Raw genomic sequence first — 22,310 nt, 5'->3', positions numbered from 1 at the left:
TGTGAATGGCAGATTACCTTGGACTATTCCTGTGCTCATGATGGAGCCCATCCTCGAGTGGGTGTGGTTCACTATCCCTGTGTTTACTGGGAGGGGACAAAGACAGAGAGGACAGAGAGAGGTCAGAGAGACAGGGACAGAGACAGACAGCAGTCAGATTAAAGAATTAATCCTTGCTTCTAAAATGTTATGTAGTAACTATAGCAACCCAAACCCCACCACTACCTCAGCTAACTTGGTAGCATCAGTTAGCACATGATGGAATGTCCTGTGGGCCTGGTCAGGACCGGTACTGCTAGAACCTGCTGCTGTTCTTCAACAGAGCAAAACGTCCCAAACTTTAACTAGTTGAGCTAGTTAAAGTGACTGATCATTAAACCTGTAACAGTAAACCAATTAATCAATGATGAATTAAAACTAACTCAATATTTCCATTTCCATGATTGATTGTTTTGTGTCTCTTTCCAGCAGACTGGATGACAAAAGGCTTCAGTCTCAGAGCTCATTTGTTTACAGAGACTTAAGAATCCATATTACTGTTTGTTGTATTTTAGATATTTAAAATATTTTCCAGTTTCACTGTTAAATGTTAGACGTTTATTGATCATTCAGAGGGTGTGCTACATACTGCATACATCTGATCTCAGTCACTTCTAGTATGTTAGAAAAGAAATTAACCAGATCACTTTTCTGAAAATAAAGACATGAACAGATGTGAAAACAACAGTGCTGTGTGTTCAGTTCAGCAAACAGGAGTTGTTTTGCTGGTTCCCTGCATGAGGAGCGGAGAGGCAGACTCCTACCTAGAGGGATGAGGTTGTTGTGAGACACTGCTGGGCCGCTTCCAATGACTGTGCTGAGGTCATAAGCTGTTGGCATCCCTGATGGACAGAGCAGACACAGCAGTTAGCATCTACCACTAAGGTCACCCAGTTCTGACTTCACAAAGATTTATCAAACAGAAGCTCTGAATTAGCGCTGCATTAAATCATTCTGAATCCAACTTCATCCAATAAAACACTAGAGGAAATGAAGGACACCTGGCATTTATAACTACGTAACGTTTTATAGAGGACGTAAAACATCCTGTCCAGGTTAAACACAAATGTAGAGAGATTTTCAGATGATCAAAAACAGGAGGAAAAAAAAAAAAAGGAAAAAAGAAAATCAAAACATACTTAACAGGGTCTGGATTGGTTTTGTTTGTTCCCTTCCTGCTCTCTGTTGTTTAACAGAAGCATTAAACATGATGATTATTGGAGACGACTAGATTCCAATCCCAGCATTTAGGAATAATCTGCATCAAGTGAACCCTGCTGCTAGTCCCACTGTCAGGTTCTGTCAGCTACACCCACTGAAGCTGAAGCATGCAGTCATGTTTCAAAATATCATGACCTCTTCATGGCTCTGCAGCCTGTTCAGCTGATCTGGGTTTCCTTAAATGAGTCCATGTCCATGTGCTCAGCGTCCCAGATGGAACACGCCAGTCAAACCGATGTTGTCTGCCGGTCCAGTCAGTCATGGTGGTAAGGCTGCATGGGCTTTAGCTAACAGACCCTGTGGTGAGCGCCATCATCAGGCTGAATACTGCCATTTAAAGCATCATTTATTTGGGCTGCACGAGAAATCAATAATCATATATATATTGTGATACATGTGATCAATATCAATATATAATACATTTGATAGAATATTCACTGAACAGAACAAAAGGTTTTAGCTGCTAGCTGAGCAAGGAGGTCTTTGGTTACCTAGCAACAACCTGTTGAGTAACTTATGCAGCATCAGGTTCAGGTTTTGCCACCATGCTAATAACTGGCTAAAAGTAAAAACAATCATGTGAAGTGAAAACTGTGGCTAAAACAGGACAGGTCTCGTCATCAGTTTGGAAGGATTTCAGATATTCAAAACAAAAACCTCAATAACTATCGATATCTACCGATATGAAAGGCTTATATTGTCATACATTTTTCTGCCATATTGCTCAGCCTTATCATTTATAATGATAAATTAATTATCATTATAAAGGAACTTTGATTTGTTAAAATAAAATTCAATTAATGATGTTTATATTGTTGAGGCTTTTTTTCCCACTGTTTATTTAATGGGAGTATCAATGAAAAGGTAAATATGATTAAATGCAGCTACTGTGTGCAGCTTAGTGATAAAAATCACTTTTCATGTGACTGCTGAGCTAAAGAAGCTCATTACAAATGGGTGTTTCTCAAAAGCAGTATTTGTGTTTGTGGGCCTTTGATCGTTTCATACAGTCACAACCATTCTGTTACCTAAAAAAGTAATAAGAAATATTTATTTTTGTTATCATAGTGCCACAAAACATCACAACAAAACTTTAAGTCCAGCCTAACTGCCAGGAAGCACTCAGTGGGAGACCGCAGCATCCAGAGCATCAGCATGATCCACAGTATGTGTGTGTCTGGTAATGGACTGGTTGGGTTTCGACTCCTGCTTCCTCTCAGCACATGCCAAAGTTCCCCCGAGCAAGGCACTGAACCTCTAGGAAGAGCTGAATGACTTTAATCCATGAATATCATGCTGCAGATGAAATCTGGTGTCATTTTACTCCACATGACAGTGAGCAAAGTACTGGAGCCTGACTGGATGTCTGCAAAGACCCATTTATAAAAACCCATCACTGGGAAGGTTCCTCTCATTTCACTTTAAGCTCTCATTAAAATATCTTCAGACAGAGTGGATGCATGGATTATCCTGATAGATTATCATCCCCTCTTATTCCCAAAATGTGGATCAATAGGATCAATAGCCTGACCTGAACAGTCAGAGGTTAGTTAGGGTCAGGTTGATGTAAGTCTGACTTCAATGTTCTGTTCAGGTACACAAGGCATTCCGATTGAGGGAGTTTAATGGTGGGAGAGAAATATGAAGCAAATTTAAACATGAAGGCTGACAAAAGCATGGTGTCAAAAATACCAAGTGTTTGGTGTTTATCATGACACCAAACTCTTGTCTTTGTATATTTGCAAAGACAAGAGTAAAAAAATGTCTGCTACATTAAAGCTGAGGTATGTAACTTAATAAAAATATGTTTTACATATTTCTTAAAACTATTGCCATGGCAATGTCATGACAGCACAGTATGAGACAGATCGTCTGAAAACGTAAAGCTCCACCTCTTCCCAGTGATAACTGCAGAAATAAACAGCACCATCAGAAACAACCAATCAGAGCCAGGAGGAGTGCTGTGGCGCCGTCAATCACCCATATGTAAGCACTGCTCATATCCTTCCATTATCTCTGCTACGCTGCAGCTTCTCTTTGTCAGCAGATCCTGCCATGAATGCTAAGGCTAGTTAGCATGGCAACCAGTGATGGCGGATAAACAGATTTCCTGGAATAGTGAGTTGCTTCTCCACCATTAGCACATTTAGCAGAAAGTACACAAGATTGACAAGTATAAAACATATTTTTCATGAAAATTATGTACTGCAGCTTTAAGTCTGTTAAACTGTTTTCTAATTGGCTGGATGGGAGGACCTCTGCAGTGCTGTCCCTTCAGACTCAGCTAAGAAAGCTGAGAGAGGGTTTCAAGTTCTGCCAGTGTCTTAAAATAGCCTCATGCCTGGTGGGGGGGCAGGAGGGACTGGAGCCAGACAGAGGAGGGTGTGGAGGGGGGGCAGCTTTAATCTGAGTGTTTCTGTGTTCACCTGATACAGCCATCCCCTGACTCATACTGTAGGCGGCGCCTGTGTTCCACATGTTCTCAGAGGGGGAGGTGTAGTGTGAGCCAGGAGGGGGATTGGGGGTTGAGCCTGTGTACCTGCACACAGAAAAACACGGTTGGAGATGAAAGACACACACACACAGCAATCAGTGTGTGTGGTCCTACGGGCACCGTGGCAACCAGCTGCAGTGAGGGGGGGAACTCACCTGAAAAAGGGGTTCTTCAAGTCCAGGAGGTTGCTGGACTTTGATCCGGTCTGGTCCACCTGGGCAACAATACTGATGTCGTAGCTTTGTCTGGAGGGACAGAAAGGATTAGAGCAAATATTAATAAAATAATTCAACAAGACGTGAGAGATGGGTTTCAAAATGTGTAGCGTACAAACATCTGAAAAGCTGCAGCTCCAGCCCAGCTTGTTAAATGGCTAAAACTGAATAAGTCTGTTGAGTGGAGAGTAGAAGTTTCCAAGTCTTGCCAGAATCAGTGGCAGCTTCAAGTCTGGACTTTGACTAGGCCACTGTAACATGAAGAATTTTGGCTGGATGTTTAGTCTCAGGTCTTCTGTGCTTAGCTACAGTCATCTGCTGATCTTTCCATGAGGAAGAACAAACATCCCCACCTGATGATGCTGCCACCACCGTGCTTTATAGTGTGGATCGTTTGGGATCTCATTGATCAGAAAACCTCCTACATGCTTGATGTGACCCTCAGATGGTTTGTGGAAAACTTCCAATTCTTAATCACTTAATTTCAGGATGCCCATTGTTCTCTGACAAAGTGTTCAGACAGAATGTCTTTCACTTGTCAAACGCCTCAGGTTGGACGCTTTGAAGTCAGATGCTTTGACATTTTTGTCTCACCCGAACCCACTTTGATGACCTGCTGACCTGTATTTGTACCTACACCAATACAACACATTTACCCAAAAAAAAAGTAGAAAAAAAAAAAAAGTGGCTCAACTAGGACAAATTCGCACCACAGAAAACAGGATTAAAAATGAGAAAAAGTTATCTCCTTAAAACTGGGCCTTTAAATTTTTTAATTCATGTCATGTTTAATTGATGTCCTTTTGATCTAACCATGTCAAAGGTTTTCCCACACCGTAAGACTTTCTGACATGAGACTTCTCGAATCACCCTAGACTGGTGTCCACATGGACTTTGCATGTACACCAGACACCCCTCAGATCTCGTTGGGTCTGAACGGCATCAGACTGACCCAGAGCAGCAGGATTTATGCTCAGATGTAACACAGCTGGCCTGTTTCCTAACTGGGTGACTTCTGAAGGCAACTATTGAAATTAACCCTAAATGTTTGCAGAAAAAAAGAGTGAAATTAATTTATTGTTCAATTCTAAGCTTTTTCTTCAAATTCCCAATGATGTTCTACTTTGTATTGGTCCATTCCTTCAGAACCCCAGCTAATAAACCACAGTTGTGGTTGTGAAGTTATAAAAGGAAAGGAAAATCCACTTGAGTGTGATTTGTGCTCTCTGAACACTTTGGAGTCTAATTATATTTCGATTAAAACCAGAGTGAATACATCATGGAGCTACCTTTTGTTGGCCACCAGCATGGCCGTGCCAGACAACGTGTCCCCAGCTTTAGCGAAAAGTGGCGACTGCAGCAGGCAGCGCACCTGGTACCAGTGGGTGAGGGGCTCTGTGGGGGCTGTGGACAGCCACACGGTCATCCTACATGGGGGGGACAGGTGAGAGACAAGCTGTTGGAATCCAGTTCAAACCACAGGCGGTGCGTGTCTGTCAGAGGACTTACACTGATCCCATGAAGGCCACATCGAACCAGAAGGCCAGGCCATGTACCAGGCCGGAGTGCATCATGTGGAACTTGAAAGGAATCTCTATCCTGAGAGCAAAGCAAGAGGCAGTAAGCAGATACTCTACAGAGAGAACACAGTCTCAAAGTCTACTTTACAGTCAACTCATCAGATGGAGCAGACACTCAAGGAAATCAAAATTATGTCTCGTTATCCCTTTGTGAAATTAAAAACTTAAAGACATACCACATAACAAATAAAATAATAACCAAAGTTTTCAATGAGCCACAATAAAGCAATATTTAAAAATGCCTTAAACCAGATACCATACGCAGCCTTAAAAACAAACTTTCACAGAGTTAACATCTTAGATGGCTAGAGCTCTATCACATTCACAGACCTGTAGAGATCCTCCTCTTTGGCCTCCAAGAAGTTCACCGTGTATTTAACTGACTTGGCCATCAGGATGCGGATATCAAACGTGTCCTGCAGGGGGCAATGTCACAGGATCCAGTTCACACAGAGTCCAGCACCAAGTTCTGCTGCCATTTCCTCCAAACCACCAAACCAGACCTGCACTCTGTGTTAATCAGTGAGTTACGCACCACAATGGGCTGGCGGAAGTACTCATCCACTGCAGCTCCCCGCAGAGCAGAGAGGTCAACGCCGTGGAACGAGGGCTGATACCTGAAGGGACGAGATTACTCATTTCAACAGCCAACAAAGACTTTCATCTAAAACTATGTTGTTTGACACATTTCTCTGTTCTCTAGAACCGTATTCACAGTAGGTTGTGTCTGCGCAGACATAGCAGCTTTGGAGGATCAATGTAGGAGCTTTCATGATGTATCTTTACCATATTTAGAATAGGAGTGGACTTAAAAGTTTTATCACAATATTTTGTGATAAAATATTGTGATAAAACTTAAAACTTAAAATATTGTGATGGCATTAAGTGATGTAAAGAACTATTTATTACTCCTTTGTTATGCAACTGTATGACAAAACACAAACAAACACCATCTGTAATCTGCCTCATTAGGACTCCAGTCACAGAAAGAAGTCTGATTTATATAACTTAACTTTAGCTGCAGGCAGTGTGTCTGTCAGAGGACTTACAGTGTAAGTGATTAAAAGCAGTTTGCTTTTAATCATATTTTCAAATATGGATTGATATTCTCATTGAACAAACAGTGGAGAAAATATTAAAACTAACAATCAATACAGACAGTTTTGGAGTGTTTTAAATATCAATTGGAATTTATCATGAAAAAGAAAAATCAAAATTCTTATAAGAAATTTAACACAATAATAAACAATAAGATAACCCTTAGTTTAGAGCCTGTTCCAAACAGAGCAGGTTGCAGGTGCTGCAGCTAAAGCTAACAAGAGTTTAGGCTGTTGGAACTCTATTGCAATGAGTGTTTTAATCACAGATAGTCCAGTACGGTTGAGTTTATCTCTTATGGGTACTTCCTTCCCTTTCTTGTCATTAAATTGAACAATACAGCCCTAAAACATTATAAAATGTCGCATTTTTGTAAAGCTAACAGCAGCGTAGCTAAATGTGGCTAAAGTATTCAAAACAGCTATTTCCTGCTGGTGTAGTGAGCTCATAAACAACTAATATTGTTCACTGTGTTTTGGACTTAAAGGAATCCTTTATATAGCAAAACATTTGATTTTTGTGTTCATTTAACTCATGTTTGTTGGTATTACGAGAGGTGTGAATAGTTTTAAGTTTTATCTGCCGTTTGTCTCACCTAACAGAAAAAGGAGCTACAACAGAAGCAGAACTGGTAGAATAACCTGCATTGTGTGTAAAAAGTGCTCAGCCAGTGCCTTACTACAGGCTCAGACACACAGCAGCACCCTGGGCTTCCTATTGAGTGGAACAGCAGCAAACGCTGCTGATGACACTTAAAAAAATGCTGGCAGAGTGAAAAGAGGAAATAAGGAATGGGCTCTTTGCACCTCAACTTCTGCATTTGGGGAAAAGCGGCTCGATTGTTTCCGATCTATTGAAAATGGCCTTTTACACAAGGTGCTTGCAGGGCTTGGCCAATTTTTGTACATCAATCCGAAGCCCCAACAAGTAAGCTGGAAAAAGGTTTTAAGATGTACGCCTCGTTATACATTTAGTGATATGAGGGTGAGTTTTACTTAAACTTTGTGGCTAACATTAACCTTAGCTTATGCTAGTAGGCAATATTCTCGGACATTGTTCTTGTAAAATGTGCTATTTAAGTATCTAAACATTCTAACGGACAATATTTTTCTTATTTTCAAGTACAGGTGCTGGTCATAAAATTAGAATATTGTGATAAAGTTCATTATTTTCCATAATGTCATGATAAAAATTAAATTGTCATATATTTTAGATTCATTGCACACCAACTGAAATATTTCAGGTCTTCTATTGTTTTAATTTTGATGATTTTGGCAAACAGCTCATGAAAACCCAAAATCCCTGTCTCAAAAAATTAGAATATTATGAAAAGGTTCTCTGAACGAGCAATAAAAATAATCATCTGAATCAACAAAGTAACTCTAAACACCTGAAAAAGATTCCTGAGGCCTTTAAAAACTCCCAGCCTGGTTCGTTACTCAAAACCGCAATCATGGGTCAGACTGCTGACCTGACTGCTGTCCAGAAGGCCATCACTGACATCCTCAAGCAAGAGGGTGAGAAACAGAAAGAAATTTCTGAACGAATCGGCTGTTTGCAGAGTGTTATATCAAGGCACCTCAGTGGGAAGTCAGTAGGAAGGAAAAAGTGTGGCAGAAAACGCTGCACAACGAGAAGAGGTGACCGGACCCTGAGGAAGATTGTGGAGAAGGGCCGATTCCAGACCAAATTAAATTTTCATCTCCATAAAACTTTTCAGCAGATGGAAGCATGAAGTGCTCCAAAATCTTCTGATAGCTGCTGCATTGATCCTGCCCTTGATAAAACCCAGTGGACCAACACCAGCAGCTGACATGGCACCCAGACCATCACTGACTGTGGGTACTTGACACTGGACTTCTGGCATTTTGGCATTTCCTTCTCCCCAGTCTTCCTCCAGAGCCTGGCACTTTGATTTCCGAATGACATGCAAAGTTTGCTTTCATCCGAAAAAAGTACTTTGGACCACTGAACAACAGTGGTCCAAAGTGCTGCTTCTCTGTAGCCCAGGTCAGGCGCTTCTGCCGCTGTTTCTGGTTCAAAAGTGGCTTGACCTTTGACCTGGGGAATGCGGCACCTGTAGCCCATTTCCTGCACACGCCTGTGCACAGTGGCTCTGGATGTTTCTACTCCAGACTCAGTCCACTGCTTCCCCCAAGGTCTGGAATCGGCCCTTCTCCACAATCTTCCTCAGGGTCCGGTCACCTCTTCTCGTTGTGCAGCGTTTTCTGCCACACTTTTTCCTTCCTACTGACTTCCCACTGAGGTGCCTTGATATAACACTCTGCAAACAGCCGATTCGTTCAGAAATTTCTTTCCGTTTCTCACCCTCTTGCTTGAGGATGTCAGTGATGGCCTTCTGGACAGCAGTCAGGTCAGCAGTCTGACCCATGATTGCGGTTTTGAGTAACGAACCAGGCTGGAAGTTTTTAAAGGCCTCAGGAATCTTTTTCAGGTGTTTAGAGTTACTTTGTTGATTCAGATGATTATTTTTATTGCTCGTTCAGAGAACCTTTTCATAATATTCTAATTTTTTGAGACAGGGATTTTGGGTTTTCAAGAGCTGTTTGCCAAAATCATCAAAATTAAAACAATAAAAGACCTGAAATATTTCAGTTGGTGTGCAATGAATCTAAAATATATGACAATTTAATTTTTATCATGACATTATGGAAAATAATGAACTTTATCACAATATTCTAATTTTATGACCAGCACCTGTATATTATGTGTGTTTATTGTCGTTAGTGTCACAGACTAACGGGGGAGGTTACGGTTCGGGCTTTTTACTTCCGAAGCCTGACAAAGCACAACAAGCCTCATAGCTTAACAATAGCACAGCTCTGGTGTCAGAGATCTAGTTCAGCTGTTCAGGTTCAAAGTTGCTGCTTTTAGAAAAATATGACCGTGTTGCGTAATGTCTCTGTGTTATTTCGTTTTATTACCTCTGCAAGTTTCTTGTGAAGAGCTCAGATAGGACGGTGTTTACAGCAGTATGTACAGGCGGATCAGTTGCTCGGCTGCTGACTCTGGTCTGCTCTCTTGTTCCCATAAACTCTTTCAGGGTGAATACAGAAGTGATTCCATGGAAATAACTCAGGGAGGCTCCTTTATTTACCATCCGTGTCCCTGGTATTTTTAGGCTGATCCGGAGTGAAGTGAAGGCTGCAAGCTTTGTGTTGTGCAGCGTTAGCTTTAACTGGTAGTGACAAATATTTACAAGCCACCATCTTCTTAATTCAGGATCGCTTGGAAATTAATGAAAACTTAAAAGCCCATTATATTAGGAAGACAACAATGTTCATAGTATTGCCTTTTTTGCATCTGAAATACGACTTAGTCTTTTCTACCAGTCATGGTAACTCAAAGCGGAAACAAGTGAGCTGCATTAGCTCCTGGAGATGTGACGTCAACGCCGTAGGTGCAAAGAGCCCGTTGTGTCCTGATTTGATGGCATCTATAATCCAACTGTTACATTTGTTTCCACCTTAAGATTTTCTAAGCAAAGACATGCCGACTGTAAAATTATTTAGGTTGACAAATATTGGGGCCTGCCATGCATTGCATGGAGGCATTGAAATGCCTTGCAAAGCAAGGAATCCATGCATTGCATGGCAGGCACCTACTATTCTACACCTCAAAATAGGGCTGAAACGATTCCTCGAATGATTCGAGTACCTCGATTACTAAAATTCCTCGAGGAAAATTTACCTGCCTCGAAGCTTCGTTAATTTATGTTTTATTAGTTAGCGCACCGTGTTCCGGCCGGGACTTCATTTGCGTTGCGCGGAGCTCTCACTTCCGCCTCTGAGTTGTTGACAAAAGCTAAGTCTCAGCGGCATAAAGTCCAATCTTCAAGATTGGCCCGTGGGGATTTTATTGATTGATGATAATGCCCGACTTTTTATCGTTTTTGGGGAACCAATAAGCATCCTTAAAATGACTGGGGAATGCCTGGAGTACGGCAGCATTTCTCCTCCGGGGCTGCTGGTTGAAAGCGAACGGCGGGAAGAGCGCTGAGGTGAGCGGATAGACTGAACAGGGCGGGCGGCTGAGTAGCTGATGCTTACCGTGTAAATGTAGCTTTACCGACGAACCGCACAATAAATTTCATATCCCGGTCTGAAGAAACGGGTGGCGGAGCGCATCGTACATGGCTGGTAGATGAGTTTCTGAGTGTGACCAGTGAAGGTGTCGTAAATATCCCGTATTGCTTCCCCCCGTGTTCGTCCCCCGGTCTAACGGTTCGTCAGTCCGCTGGTCTATTTCCTCCCCTCCACCCCATCTTACGTTCTTCATTCACCCTCTCCTCCCACTCCAGGCGGCATTTCCCGTATTTTCAAACCCAAAGCATGACAGGTTAGGTGGCAAGGTGAGTTTAATTAATCTATTAAACTCACTGAAGATGAATACATAAACTAAAAGCTGGATTGTAGACATTTTTTATAAGCATATTTGTGAGCCTGCCTCTTTGTTATTAAATTCAATATAATTTCAGATTTTTCTATAACTTTTCTTCTGGTTAACTTAGAAAGTGAGCTATTATTGTTACAGGTTAGTTTTCTAAACTACAAAAAAGCAACTGTTAGGGATGCTCAAATATGAAAAATTGGACTGATATTGATATCTGATAGTAACACCGGTATTATGCCAGATTTACCAATATTTCATTTTACTTTTTTTTTTATCCGATTACTCGATTAATCGTAAGAATAATCGATAGATTACTCGATTACTAAAATATTCGTTTACAACAGCCCTACCTCAAAATAACTGCCGCTTCCCTTCATCGCTAATGCGACTCATGTCGCTGCGTTTCCACTCAATACATATATAACAAAACGTGTGGCTCGATCCCGTGAGGGGTGCTATTACTTTTGTTGTCATTTTGAGTAACCATGGCAACATAATTAGTGAAAAATGAGCCAAATTCAAATCAAAACAAATTCTGACACTCTTTTGTGTCAGTTAGACTCAAAACAGAGTTAAAATTTTGTCTGCCCCTCTGTGTCTCACTCACACATGACAGATTTCAGAGAGGATTAATTACCATAGAAATAGAACACTGAGGAGAGCAGAAATGTAGAGAACTACAGAGATGGAGGAATGCTCAGTTCCTACAGAGCTTCCAGTTAGAACTACAGAGACAACACCTGACTAGAGGAAAACTTACTACAAACAAAATGGCAGAAGAGCAAAGAAGGTAAGTTCCAAATGCCCTTAAACTGACAACCACTTTGGACTGTCAAAATAAGAGCAACACATACCCAATAAAATAACCATCACATTTTTCATAGAAGGTATTTGCCGTTTTGGGCATTATATGACTGGTTTTACTCAAGGGATTAGTGAGGCCTTTTAAAATGAAGCTTACCTAAAATTTTAAAATAAAAGCCTCAATATTCCTCTCACTTGCAAAGCAAGGCTAAAGTAAAGCTAAATTAAGGCTAAAAGGCTTATGTTTTTTGAATAGTAACAATATTTGTTGTTAAACTGTTGCTAAGAGATAAGCGCATTTTCTGGTAACGAAGTGCCACGAAGTAAACATCTGATTTTTACTTTTGCAAAATTTAACAACTGTAAATTTCTTGTGTCTAAGCAGATAAGCAGTGTTTCAAAAGAGCTTGTGTTTTATAAGCAATAATACTACTTGTTATTCATTTGGTGTTAGGAGATGAGCATTTTTTTTTTCTGGTAACGAAGTATAAATCAGATTTTTACTCTTGTTGAATGTTTGTTTTATAATATATTTGCCAATGGAAAAAGAAAACATATTCGCTTTTCTGCTAAATACACCAACTACACAATTCTTGTTAAGTAGTAAGTACTGTAAAATAAGTAGTACTTAAAAAGAGCAGAAGAAATCTTATGTTTTTTGAACCATAATATTTGTTGTTAATCTGTTGCTAAGCGTTTTCTGGTAACAAAGTGCCACGAAGTAAACATCTGATTTTTACTTTTGTAAAATTTAACTGTAAATTTCTTGTGTCTAAGCAGATAAGCAGCATTTCAAAACAGTTTATGATTTATAAACAATAATATTACATGTTATTAATTTGGTGTTGAGAGAAAAATCAGAAGGCAGTGCATTAACATTAGCACAAACATTAGCAGTGCACTGCTAGCAGACACTAGCAGTCTAACTGTAGCCTTTCCCTATAACAAGCATCTTTAGTTATTTTTTTATGCATTAGCTATGTTTAGTATACTGAGTGGAGGAAGTCAATGTAAGACAACATGCTAGTGATGCCCCACATGCTACTGACAGCATTTAGGTTAACATTAACATTTTGGAAATTTTAGCTTATAACTAATTTTAACATACTGAATAGAGTAATTCCATGTTACTCAACATGCTATTGAGTACGTTGTAGCTTACTTTAGCATTGATGGTAATTTTTTAGCATCAGAATGCTGGGTTCCAACCAAATTTAAACTTTGGCAGTTTAAATTTCTTCAGAAATTTTCTATTTAAGCAACTAATTTTCTATCCATGTGTCTAACTCCTTTGAATTGCATCTTGCTCATCCTCACCAGAAGTTGGCCTTGGTGAACTGCTCCATGTAGAGCTGTTCATCTGTGAAGGGAGCCAGGTGCACGTCTCCGATGGTGGGGAACATTTTACCTGCAACACACAGCAGCAGCAGAAAGTCAGGGGCTTTCTATACAGCTGCACATGTGCAGAACCTGTCACAGGGTGCGTTTCATCCAGAGTCCCCGACCTCCTCACCGTTGGGTTTCAGGAACTTCTTGGCATGCAGGTAGCTCTCCAGCATGCGCTCATTGAACAGCATGTAGCCCATCGGTTCTGAGATGATGATGTCCACCTGCTCTGGCAGCGACACCTCCTCCACCTTCCCGGGGATCACCACCACCCGCTCACTCAGGCGGTTGCTGTTCACCAGCACCTGCAGGGGAAACACGGAAACATGTTCTCTTAGAACTGATTCTGCAGTGCTCCACAGGCTGGACTCTAAATGGAACAGGTGTGTATAAAGGTTAGAAAAGTGCAGCGATGCAGCAATAAATCAGTGTGACTTGGGTTGAAACAATTATTGGATAACTGTCAGCTAAATTTAGAAACCGATTAATCATTAACTGGAGTATAAAAACCCAAAAAACAGGCAATTTGCTTGCAAAACTGTACAAAAAAAAAACCTTTTGCATTTAAGATAAAAGATTCTTTGTAATTCTCTTCTCTCCAGAACTCCTCAAGTGGTAGTTTTACCTTCACCTGATTCCATTTCCCCTCCCCCCAAAAAAATCTCCTATAAGAACCTTTTTCTATCCAACAATTAATCAGTAAATTCAAACCATAACCAATAGATCAGTCCTGTACTGATGTAACTCTTTCTGCTAGACTGGACAAGTATTTATTAGTTGCCTACTGATCTGTGTATCAGTGTATAAATGAGTGTGTCTGAGTGTGAATGCATGAACATGACTCTAGCATAAAGAGCTTTGAGAGGTCAAAATGATTGGAAAAGTGCTGTATAAGTTCAGTCCATTTACAATTTTACCATTTAGCTGCAAACTTGGCTAAAAATGATCAAGCATTGACTACAGAAATTCTGTTTAAATTATTTAAAAATGTTATTACGTTATTTGTTAATGTATTTCTAATATTGTATTAAAAGAATATTTTAGTGGTATAGATGAGAAATTTGCTGAATGTGACAATATTTTGATCCAATTAATCGATATCTTGATCAATTACTAAAATAATCGTTTCATTAAAAACTTATAAAGTTATCTATTTGACCGGCCCTGACTGGTGATCAGCTGGTCCAAGTAAAACTGATCAGTGAACAAAGCATCACAAATTACAGTCATACTGACTGTAACAGCCTTCTGTGTGGACACTGTTGCTGAGTGAAGATAGCTCAGCTGTTGCTCTGTCAGTATGAAGTCAGAATGTGGAGCTTCCTGACAGGAAGCAGCTGTTCATCCAGACCCTTATTACAGCTGATAACAGGAAGGAGGAGCCGTTTTATCCTCCAGCAGAGTGCGGTCTGCCTGTCTGGGAACATGATGGATTAGGAGACACTGGGAATCTTTAGAAATCTTTAGTCAGAGTTCGGCTGATTCTACAGGGAACACTCACACTGAGGTCTGCAGCTAGTAATGCCTGAGCTAAGTGCTAATATATAATGCTGAAGACTTTAGTCATGCTGTCAGTCTTCTGTTCTTTATAAAGACATCTGAACCATAACGCTGAGAGCTTTAATGGATCTGTAGATATTCAGCAATGCAGAGAGACACAGCACTACAAGCTGAGAAATCGCTTTGATTTTACTACCAACATTTCGTTATTGGAGCTCAATTTGAAGCTCATGTGGAAAGCAGAAAAAGTAGTTCCTTGTATTTACAGTTAAACTGGTATTGGCAGATTAGATTCTATGCCTTGTAATCCACTAATAGTCAGCTAAAGGAGGAGAAATGGGAAGCAGATCCACCTGGCTGTGACCAAACATTGCAGGCATCAATCCTACATGATGTTGGAAACGGTCCAAGAGAGTAGAACAGTCAGAAAGTTGGAAACACAAGTTCACTTGACCTCTAGAGTCTGGCAGGTAAAATGGAAACAATACAAACTACTGACACAGAAACCATGCTGGGCAACTCAGTGACGCAGAACTGGCAGCAGGCGTCAGCTTATAATGGGGAGACGGTGTTTGGAATATTGAACTGTGGTAGAAAGCAGTTGGTTAGCTCAGAGCTCAGGATAGGTAGAATAATGACAGGTAGCACTGTAGCATGGAGATAGTTCTCTCCCTGAGGATCAGTCGGGATGGCTGGGCTCCACTGAGCAGAGCAACATGATACCAGCAAACATGTTCATCATGTAGCTGCTGATTGCCTCTAAATGTACTCCGCAGAAGGACAAGCGAACCCAAACAGAAAATGGGACCAAACTAGACCTGAACTTAAAGTGATGATGTAGCCCACAGGTGTCAAACTCCAGTCCTGGAGGGCCACACCTGAATAGAATAATTAGGTCATTAAGGCTCTGGAGAACTTGTCTACACAAGGAGGAGGTAATTAAGCCATTTCATTCCAGTGTTTTGTACCTATGGCACATCTAAAAACTGCAGGACAGTGGCCCTTGAGGACTGGAGTTTGACACCCCCGATGTAGCTTATTGTGCTTATTCTAGGGATGCACTGATCCACTTTTTTCACTTCTGATACAGATATCTGAGACTTGGTATCAGCCGAAACCAAGCGGATATAGAACGACAGTATTGAATGACCCTAAAACGCTTTTTTTTAAAAAACAGATATATAAATATACTAAATTACAAATGTATCTGATAACTCTGCACCAGTACAGCTAACTTAAACACACCAACAGCTTCACAATCTTGACCAAACATGGAAAAACAACAACTTTTATTTGTTCAGTCAGTGCAATTAGGAGAACAGCCAATAAATAATAATAAACATTACGTAGCTCAGAGCACAAAACATAGAGCCAGACTGGATAGATCTGCCCTTATGGATCGGACACATCATCACCAATACCAAATTTGGAATTTTTTCAATATTGTAACTGATACAGATATCAATATTGGGTTGGTAAATCTTCAATTTATTCAGTCTGTATCCCACTGACAGACATCAACAAGTTCTCTAAGATCACCTACGATGAACCAGAATATAGAGAGGAGCTGGTGTGGTCACATCTGTCTGTGATGACCCCTCAGTCTGCAGCTTTAAAACATGGTCAAATTAAGACATTCACATTTGTCCCACCATTTTTCCAACTGGCTAAAACATTGACAGTATCAGATTAGACAGTGCCAGACACATTCATTGGCACCCCTCCTATACATGTGCAAAAATCTGCATCATAATCTCACACTGAACATTTAAAACAATTCTATCTTTAATTTACGGATATTTATTCAGAGAGGAAGGATAAATCTGGCTTTAAGTAGGTACCGGCAGCGACGCTCTTTCCACTCAGGAATGGGAGAGAACGCGCGCTGATCATAGAAAATGCCCTAACTTCCCACCATCAAAAGTCCTTTTTAGAATATTTTTTTTCCAAAAGCAACACTACTGTGTTAAAGTTCATTGATTTTCCTTTCCAATGATACCAGTTTTATGTATGTTGAAGCAAATTAAACACTTTAAATTTCCCAGTAATTTTCATAATTTTTTCGAAAAGCCGCATTATTTATGCTAATTCGAACGCCCCTCCTGACACATAGTTCAAGAAAATCAGTTGGCGCGTCACGAACATATGACCAAATGAGTCAACAGTGATATCATATTAAACCTTAAACTATAGGCTTTCTCTACATACCCGGTTTGTCAAGGATTGTTTTTTTAGTTTTTTTGTAAATCATAAAAGTATCAAAACTTCGTCAAATAGCGAACGAATTATAAAAAATAAACCAGACAAACTGGGTATCAAAATAAAGATTAATTTGTTAGCTTTAATATAATACAGGAATCACACTTGTAGAATCAATGTGCGTGACGCGCCGAGCATATCAATGAAAGGCACGTCGCCCCTCTAGCATAAAAAAATGGAGCCGCCTTCTGTGGACGCTGCTGACTGTTCGGATCACTGCTCTATTCCGGACGTACTAATTCCATACTTGGGTAAGTTAGACACACCTTCTTACATCAGATATCTTTAAAGTAATGTAAAGATAATAGTTAGCGTTATTTTGATATGTGATTGCAGCTATTTAATCCGGTGTGGGAAGGCGGTTTCTGCCAATCTGGTCGGGCTTTCTCTAACTTCGCCGTCCTGTTAGCAAGCTGCTTGTTTTTAGCTGGGTTTCTATATAGCTTACGCTTAAAATACAAAACGGAGTGGTAGAAGATGGAGCGCATATGTGTGAATTTAGATACCTGGTCAATAACATAAATAATATTGATTGTATATTCTCAGAGAAATGGGTTCGGTCTTGGAGCGGATTTTTTTTTTTTTTCATTAGTGTGCCGCTTGCGCTACAACCAGCGGTTAAGAAACAAAAATATCAATGCTCATTATACATGCTAGTTATTAAAGATACGTTGTTACTTCATTTCTCATATCGGACTCTTTTTATAGACTATTTAATTTTACTTGTCTGGTGACATCGCAGCACAAACGTGCGAGATTTCACAGACGAGAGTCTGTGAAATCGATCGATTTCCCAATGTCTGTGTACAGAAAAACATCCGACATGACAGTTCATGGATGAAAAAATAAACAAATGAACATGGTGTTTTTTCATGTTTATTAGTTTTATTTTGTGTTTTTTTTAACAATAAGATGTGTTCATTTTTATAATCAAAATCAACGTGAGCAATAAAGAAAATCAGGGTATCTAATTTCAGTAGAAGCTCAAATACATGTAAAGCTTAAAAAAATTTGATATTGAGAATATTCATTGCTGCTTTCTTGTTTTTCAGTGAATGATGACTACTACTTGTTAACTCTAGACAATTTTTATGAAAAATGGCACCTTCTTTGGCACTTTTTCAGATGGTCGCTAATAGTGAATTTTCCATTAAAAAAAGGAAAAATCTATATTTTCTGTGCCAGCTTTATTAAGAAAACTACTGAAGATAGCCCTAAGTAAATGTCTTTATCTGATGCAGCAGCCTAATTGACATCTAGGAAGGAAGTTTCTATGAAACGCATAAAACAACAAACATTTTGGAGCAAGTCAAAAATTGTCTAAAATACGAATTTTTTAAAAAACGCCTCAAAATCCATCTTTCCTACCTGCAATATTAAGGAAACTATTGAAGGTAGCCAAAAATGGATGTCTTTATAATGTTCAGCAACCTAATTTACTTGTACTAAAGAAGTTTCATTGAAATCCAATGAAAGATACAAATTTGAGGAGTGGTCAAAAAATACTCAATTTTGTCTATTTTTGAAATTTTGTTCCGTCGGTCAAATTAGCTTAGGAAGCATTTTTGCAGCCAAATAATTTTTTGTTTGACTGTCCCAGACCCCTACAAAAAATTGGGCTTGTTAAAATCACATAGCAGCCTGGGAAAAATTGCTTTGGGGCCTTAGTTTCAATATATATTTTTTAATATCATATCCCAAACATGCCATCTCTGCTGTCAGGGTAAATATTGAAATTTCAGTTATTTTAAAAATTCAATTTTTTAAAGAACCTTCATTTTTAAAGTAAGCTAATTATACTGCACATTTTCATGTTTTAGAATATAATTTATATCTATTTAAAGAATGTAATTACAAATAAGTGTTAAATTGATTTATTTTTTGAGTAATCGACTTTCAAAAACCACATCTTTTTCTACTCCAAGGTGCGTTTGTGGGAAGGTACACCTAACCCCCAAAATCTCAAAAACCGTTAGAGATAATGGGCTGAAATTTTTTCTGCTATTTTCTGGTAATACACTTAGTAGAAAAATGCATTTAGAGTACCAAAAATCTAAAGAAAAAAAATTGGCTGCCGGTACCTACTTTAAGCATTAGTTCCTAACAAATTCACTAGCGGCTAAATTAATGGCACCCCTAGCCACTCCCTTTAGAGAAGTGTCTCATTTCCAGTCCTCAGGGACTAAAACCCTGATTCTTTTAGACGTGACTGTTCCAAATCACCTGACCCAAAAGACTGCATGACCTCCTCTGCATGCTGCAGAAGCCTGTGAATCACCCACTTATTCAAGTGGCAGAAGGGAGATACCAACATGCAGGGCAGCACTTCCTTAGTACTGGAAGCGAGAAACAATCCTTGACAAGGAATGTAACTGAAGCTTTGTTTAAAAGTAGAAATGACTTGATTGAGCTGATGAGTTTTTTTGGCCTCTTCTAGTGAGTAACCAGTGACTCTGTTCACTGGACTGAGGAGAAGCCATGGTTATTTTTAAAAAAGTTTTTTTTTAAACATATTTATTAAAACTGTCACTTTGTCATGACAGCATGCTATGTAACCACAACAAAGTCTGTCATCAATGCTAAGGCTAGTCGGTAAGTTCTTTCTTCGCCATTAACACAGTGAGCAGCGATTACATGAGGATGACCAACAGCAACAAGCCCCTCCTCCTGGCTCTGATTGGTTGTTTTTGATCAGCGCATTTGTTCAGACGGCAGTAGTAGCTTAGGGAGGTGGAAGAGATCCATCTTTTCACAGATTATCTGTCTCATGTCAGACTGTCATGACATGGTGACAGTTTGAACAAATACATCAGAAACATGTTTTTTATTTTTACATGATGTAGTTTTAATGTGCAGAGTGGCATCAAGGGACATTTAAAATATCAGGAGACCCTACATGCAGCCTGCTGTACTCTGACTGTAAACTGGTCATCACATACAACAGTAAGATGAACCAACTCCTACAGGCAAAAAAGACTTTAGAGCTTCTAGAATGTAGTTCCACGGCTGTTATTCTTTAACGTGATTTCTTCCCTTCAATAAATATACTCAAATTAAAGTTTTTGTTTTTCTGAAATGTTCTATATGCTGTTACGTTGCTGTGCTAAAAAGATCAATTTTATGTTTTCTTTATCCTCTTTCCCCAGGGTGCCAGCAAACATGGGCACCACTGTAGCGGTTACAGTTCCTACAGACAGGTACGCACCTCAGCATGCTGAGCCATGGTGCTGGCCTCCACTGCATACACCTTCCTGGCCCCAGCCTGGGCCGCAAAGAACGACAGGATTCCTGATCCGCAGCCCACATCCAGAACCACCTGGAGAACAGGAGGGAGACTCAATGTCAAGGTGAGCCACAAGTCAAAGCATTAGTTCTACACAGACAATGTGGCTGGTTTCTGTACACCAAAGAAAGCATGGAGGCAGACTTTAAGGAGCTCTCATGAGGAACTGGTGAACAAACAATTTGCTTCTTGTTTGGGTTTCATTTATTCGTTTTTATCCCTTTCCAAGAGCCGGCTGCTTAGAGCTGAACCTGACGGCTCAGTCAGTGCTGGAGGTTACCTTGTCCTTGAAGTCCGTGTGGTTCTGCAGAATGGCCCGCTGGTAGGTTCCCGTCCGGACGTAGTCCTGCATCATGTTCTGTTGCTGTGAGAGGTAGCCGTAGAACTGTCGGAACACCAAACAGGAAACGGTTTTAGAGAACATGAAAGTTTCATCAGAACAGACTGCTTCACTTTCAGCTGGCCGTCCACCCAGGCTCAGACTCCAACCGGGAACCAGCCACCAGCTCTGACCTGCTCCCTGTCTTTGAGCTGTATGCCAATCAGATCCACGCCTCTTCCTCCACATGTTCGCTGTGTCCTTGAATCATGTAGGGCTTTCTTTAAAGGGGCAGTTTGTGTTCTCCAGGCACATAGTGTCATTTTATATCACAATCAAGTAGCTGTTACCTTCAGTTGCTACAAAATGCTGTATGACAAGAACTGCTCTGTGAGCCTGGAAGCTACAGCTCTGAGGAGGAGCCGTGTCCCGAAGGTGGAACTAGGTCCACCCAGACTTTTGCACAGCTAAATGGTTGCCATGGAGATTAGAGGATTTCTCCAATATACATGAAAGAATCAAGGCAACACTAAAGGTGTGTTTTTGATGAGGAACCAACATTATAACATGATGTCAAGCCGACACCGCCCCTTTAGCCAAATGTTTTATTTCAGCTGTTCATGAATATTAGTCCTGTCAACACATTTTCCATATATGAGCTGATATTACTACACTTCCTAATAAAATTACATCAAAGTGAAAACTGCCTTTCCAAGAGGAAACATAAGAAGTTTAGGGGCTATAAATACTTTGGCAGGGCTCTATAATCAAAAGAGTTACTTTCATGTCACTGAACCAACCAAAACAAAGACAAAAAAGACAGGAAAATAAGAGCTGGGTAACAAATCAATGTTATTGATTAAATGAATTATGATGATTGAATTTCTGGAAAGTCTGCTTTTTTTCTCCCACCAATAAACTTGTTGGGTTTCTGAAGTTTCAAATTCAGGACAACTGAGAAGAGGGAAGACTTGGAAAAAAAAAACTTTTGAAAATATTTTTGTCACTTGTAATCTCTTTTTAAGTTTCGAATCTAAAATGGGACTTGGCATGACAAAAATCAGAGATTTTATTTTGGAAAGTGATGCTGGTAACCAGGGGAACCAAAGCAGAGCATTTAAACACATATGTAAAGACACAGGTGTAGCAGAGTTTGGCCACCAGAGTGCAGTGACCCTTATGTTCTGTGAGAAAACATCTGCTCACTGGCTCCATGCAAACACAAATTCAATTCAAGTTTATTCCATCAAGGACAGCACATTAAACAATGTTGCATGTTAAAAACAAAGCAGCCGTTGTTTTGTACAAAGGTTTTCTAGCCACAGGCTAATTTGCAAACCCAGCCTTCTACACTCAGACCTAAAACCTTAAAGAAGAGCCTGAGGTTTCCTCTCTGTGGAGCCTGAGATGTCTGCCACTAGAAGGTCGGTGCTGGGATGAGAGGTTGTCAGAAAGCTGACACTGCTGTGCAGGTAGGGGAGGTGAGAACAGAAAGAATGGATGTGCAACACAGGATTTCAGAAAACCAGCCAGCTAGCTGTGTAGAAGCACTCTGCTGCTACGGTGACCCGGTTCTGTTCAGAAGTTCTGAGATGAGTTTGGAAAGATCAATGGCAGAATCTTGAAGAGAAAGAGTTTTCTGCAAAAAAAAAAGTTGAAGGGGCAGTATTTTGGGTTTCCCAGCCACTTTGTGCTGTAA

General features: G+C 40.1%; 1 protein-coding gene across 1 annotated transcript in view; it reads right to left on the bottom strand.

Annotated features, from left to right (window-relative positions):
* The window catches only part of carm1 (coactivator-associated arginine methyltransferase 1), a 39,933-nt gene that overhangs the window by 2,355 nt on the left and 15,268 nt on the right, over positions 1 to 22,310 (bottom strand). The window contains exons 4-15 of the mRNA XM_015012562.2: positions 20,573 to 20,677; positions 20,215 to 20,325; positions 13,378 to 13,555; positions 13,182 to 13,272; positions 6,085 to 6,166; positions 5,880 to 5,965; positions 5,479 to 5,568; positions 5,259 to 5,396; positions 3,910 to 3,999; positions 3,687 to 3,799; positions 804 to 881; positions 18 to 86 (exon numbers count right to left, since the gene is read on the bottom strand). Of these exons, the coding sequence (XP_014868048.2) occupies positions 18 to 86; positions 804 to 881; positions 3,687 to 3,799; positions 3,910 to 3,999; positions 5,259 to 5,396; positions 5,479 to 5,568; positions 5,880 to 5,965; positions 6,085 to 6,166; positions 13,182 to 13,272; positions 13,378 to 13,555; positions 20,215 to 20,325; positions 20,573 to 20,677 (1,231 nt within the window). The remainder of the gene's footprint in view (positions 1 to 17; positions 87 to 803; positions 882 to 3,686; positions 3,800 to 3,909; positions 4,000 to 5,258; positions 5,397 to 5,478; positions 5,569 to 5,879; positions 5,966 to 6,084; positions 6,167 to 13,181; positions 13,273 to 13,377; positions 13,556 to 20,214; positions 20,326 to 20,572; positions 20,678 to 22,310) is intronic.

The sequence above is a fragment of the Poecilia mexicana genome, unplaced genomic scaffold (assembly GCF_051168715.1).
Source record: "Poecilia mexicana isolate PSO_F unplaced genomic scaffold, ASM5116871v1 scaffold_8, whole genome shotgun sequence".
NCBI classification, from domain to species: Eukaryota; Metazoa; Chordata; class Actinopteri; order Cyprinodontiformes; family Poeciliidae; genus Poecilia; species Poecilia mexicana.
This window is presented reverse-complemented; position numbering and strand designations above follow the sequence as displayed.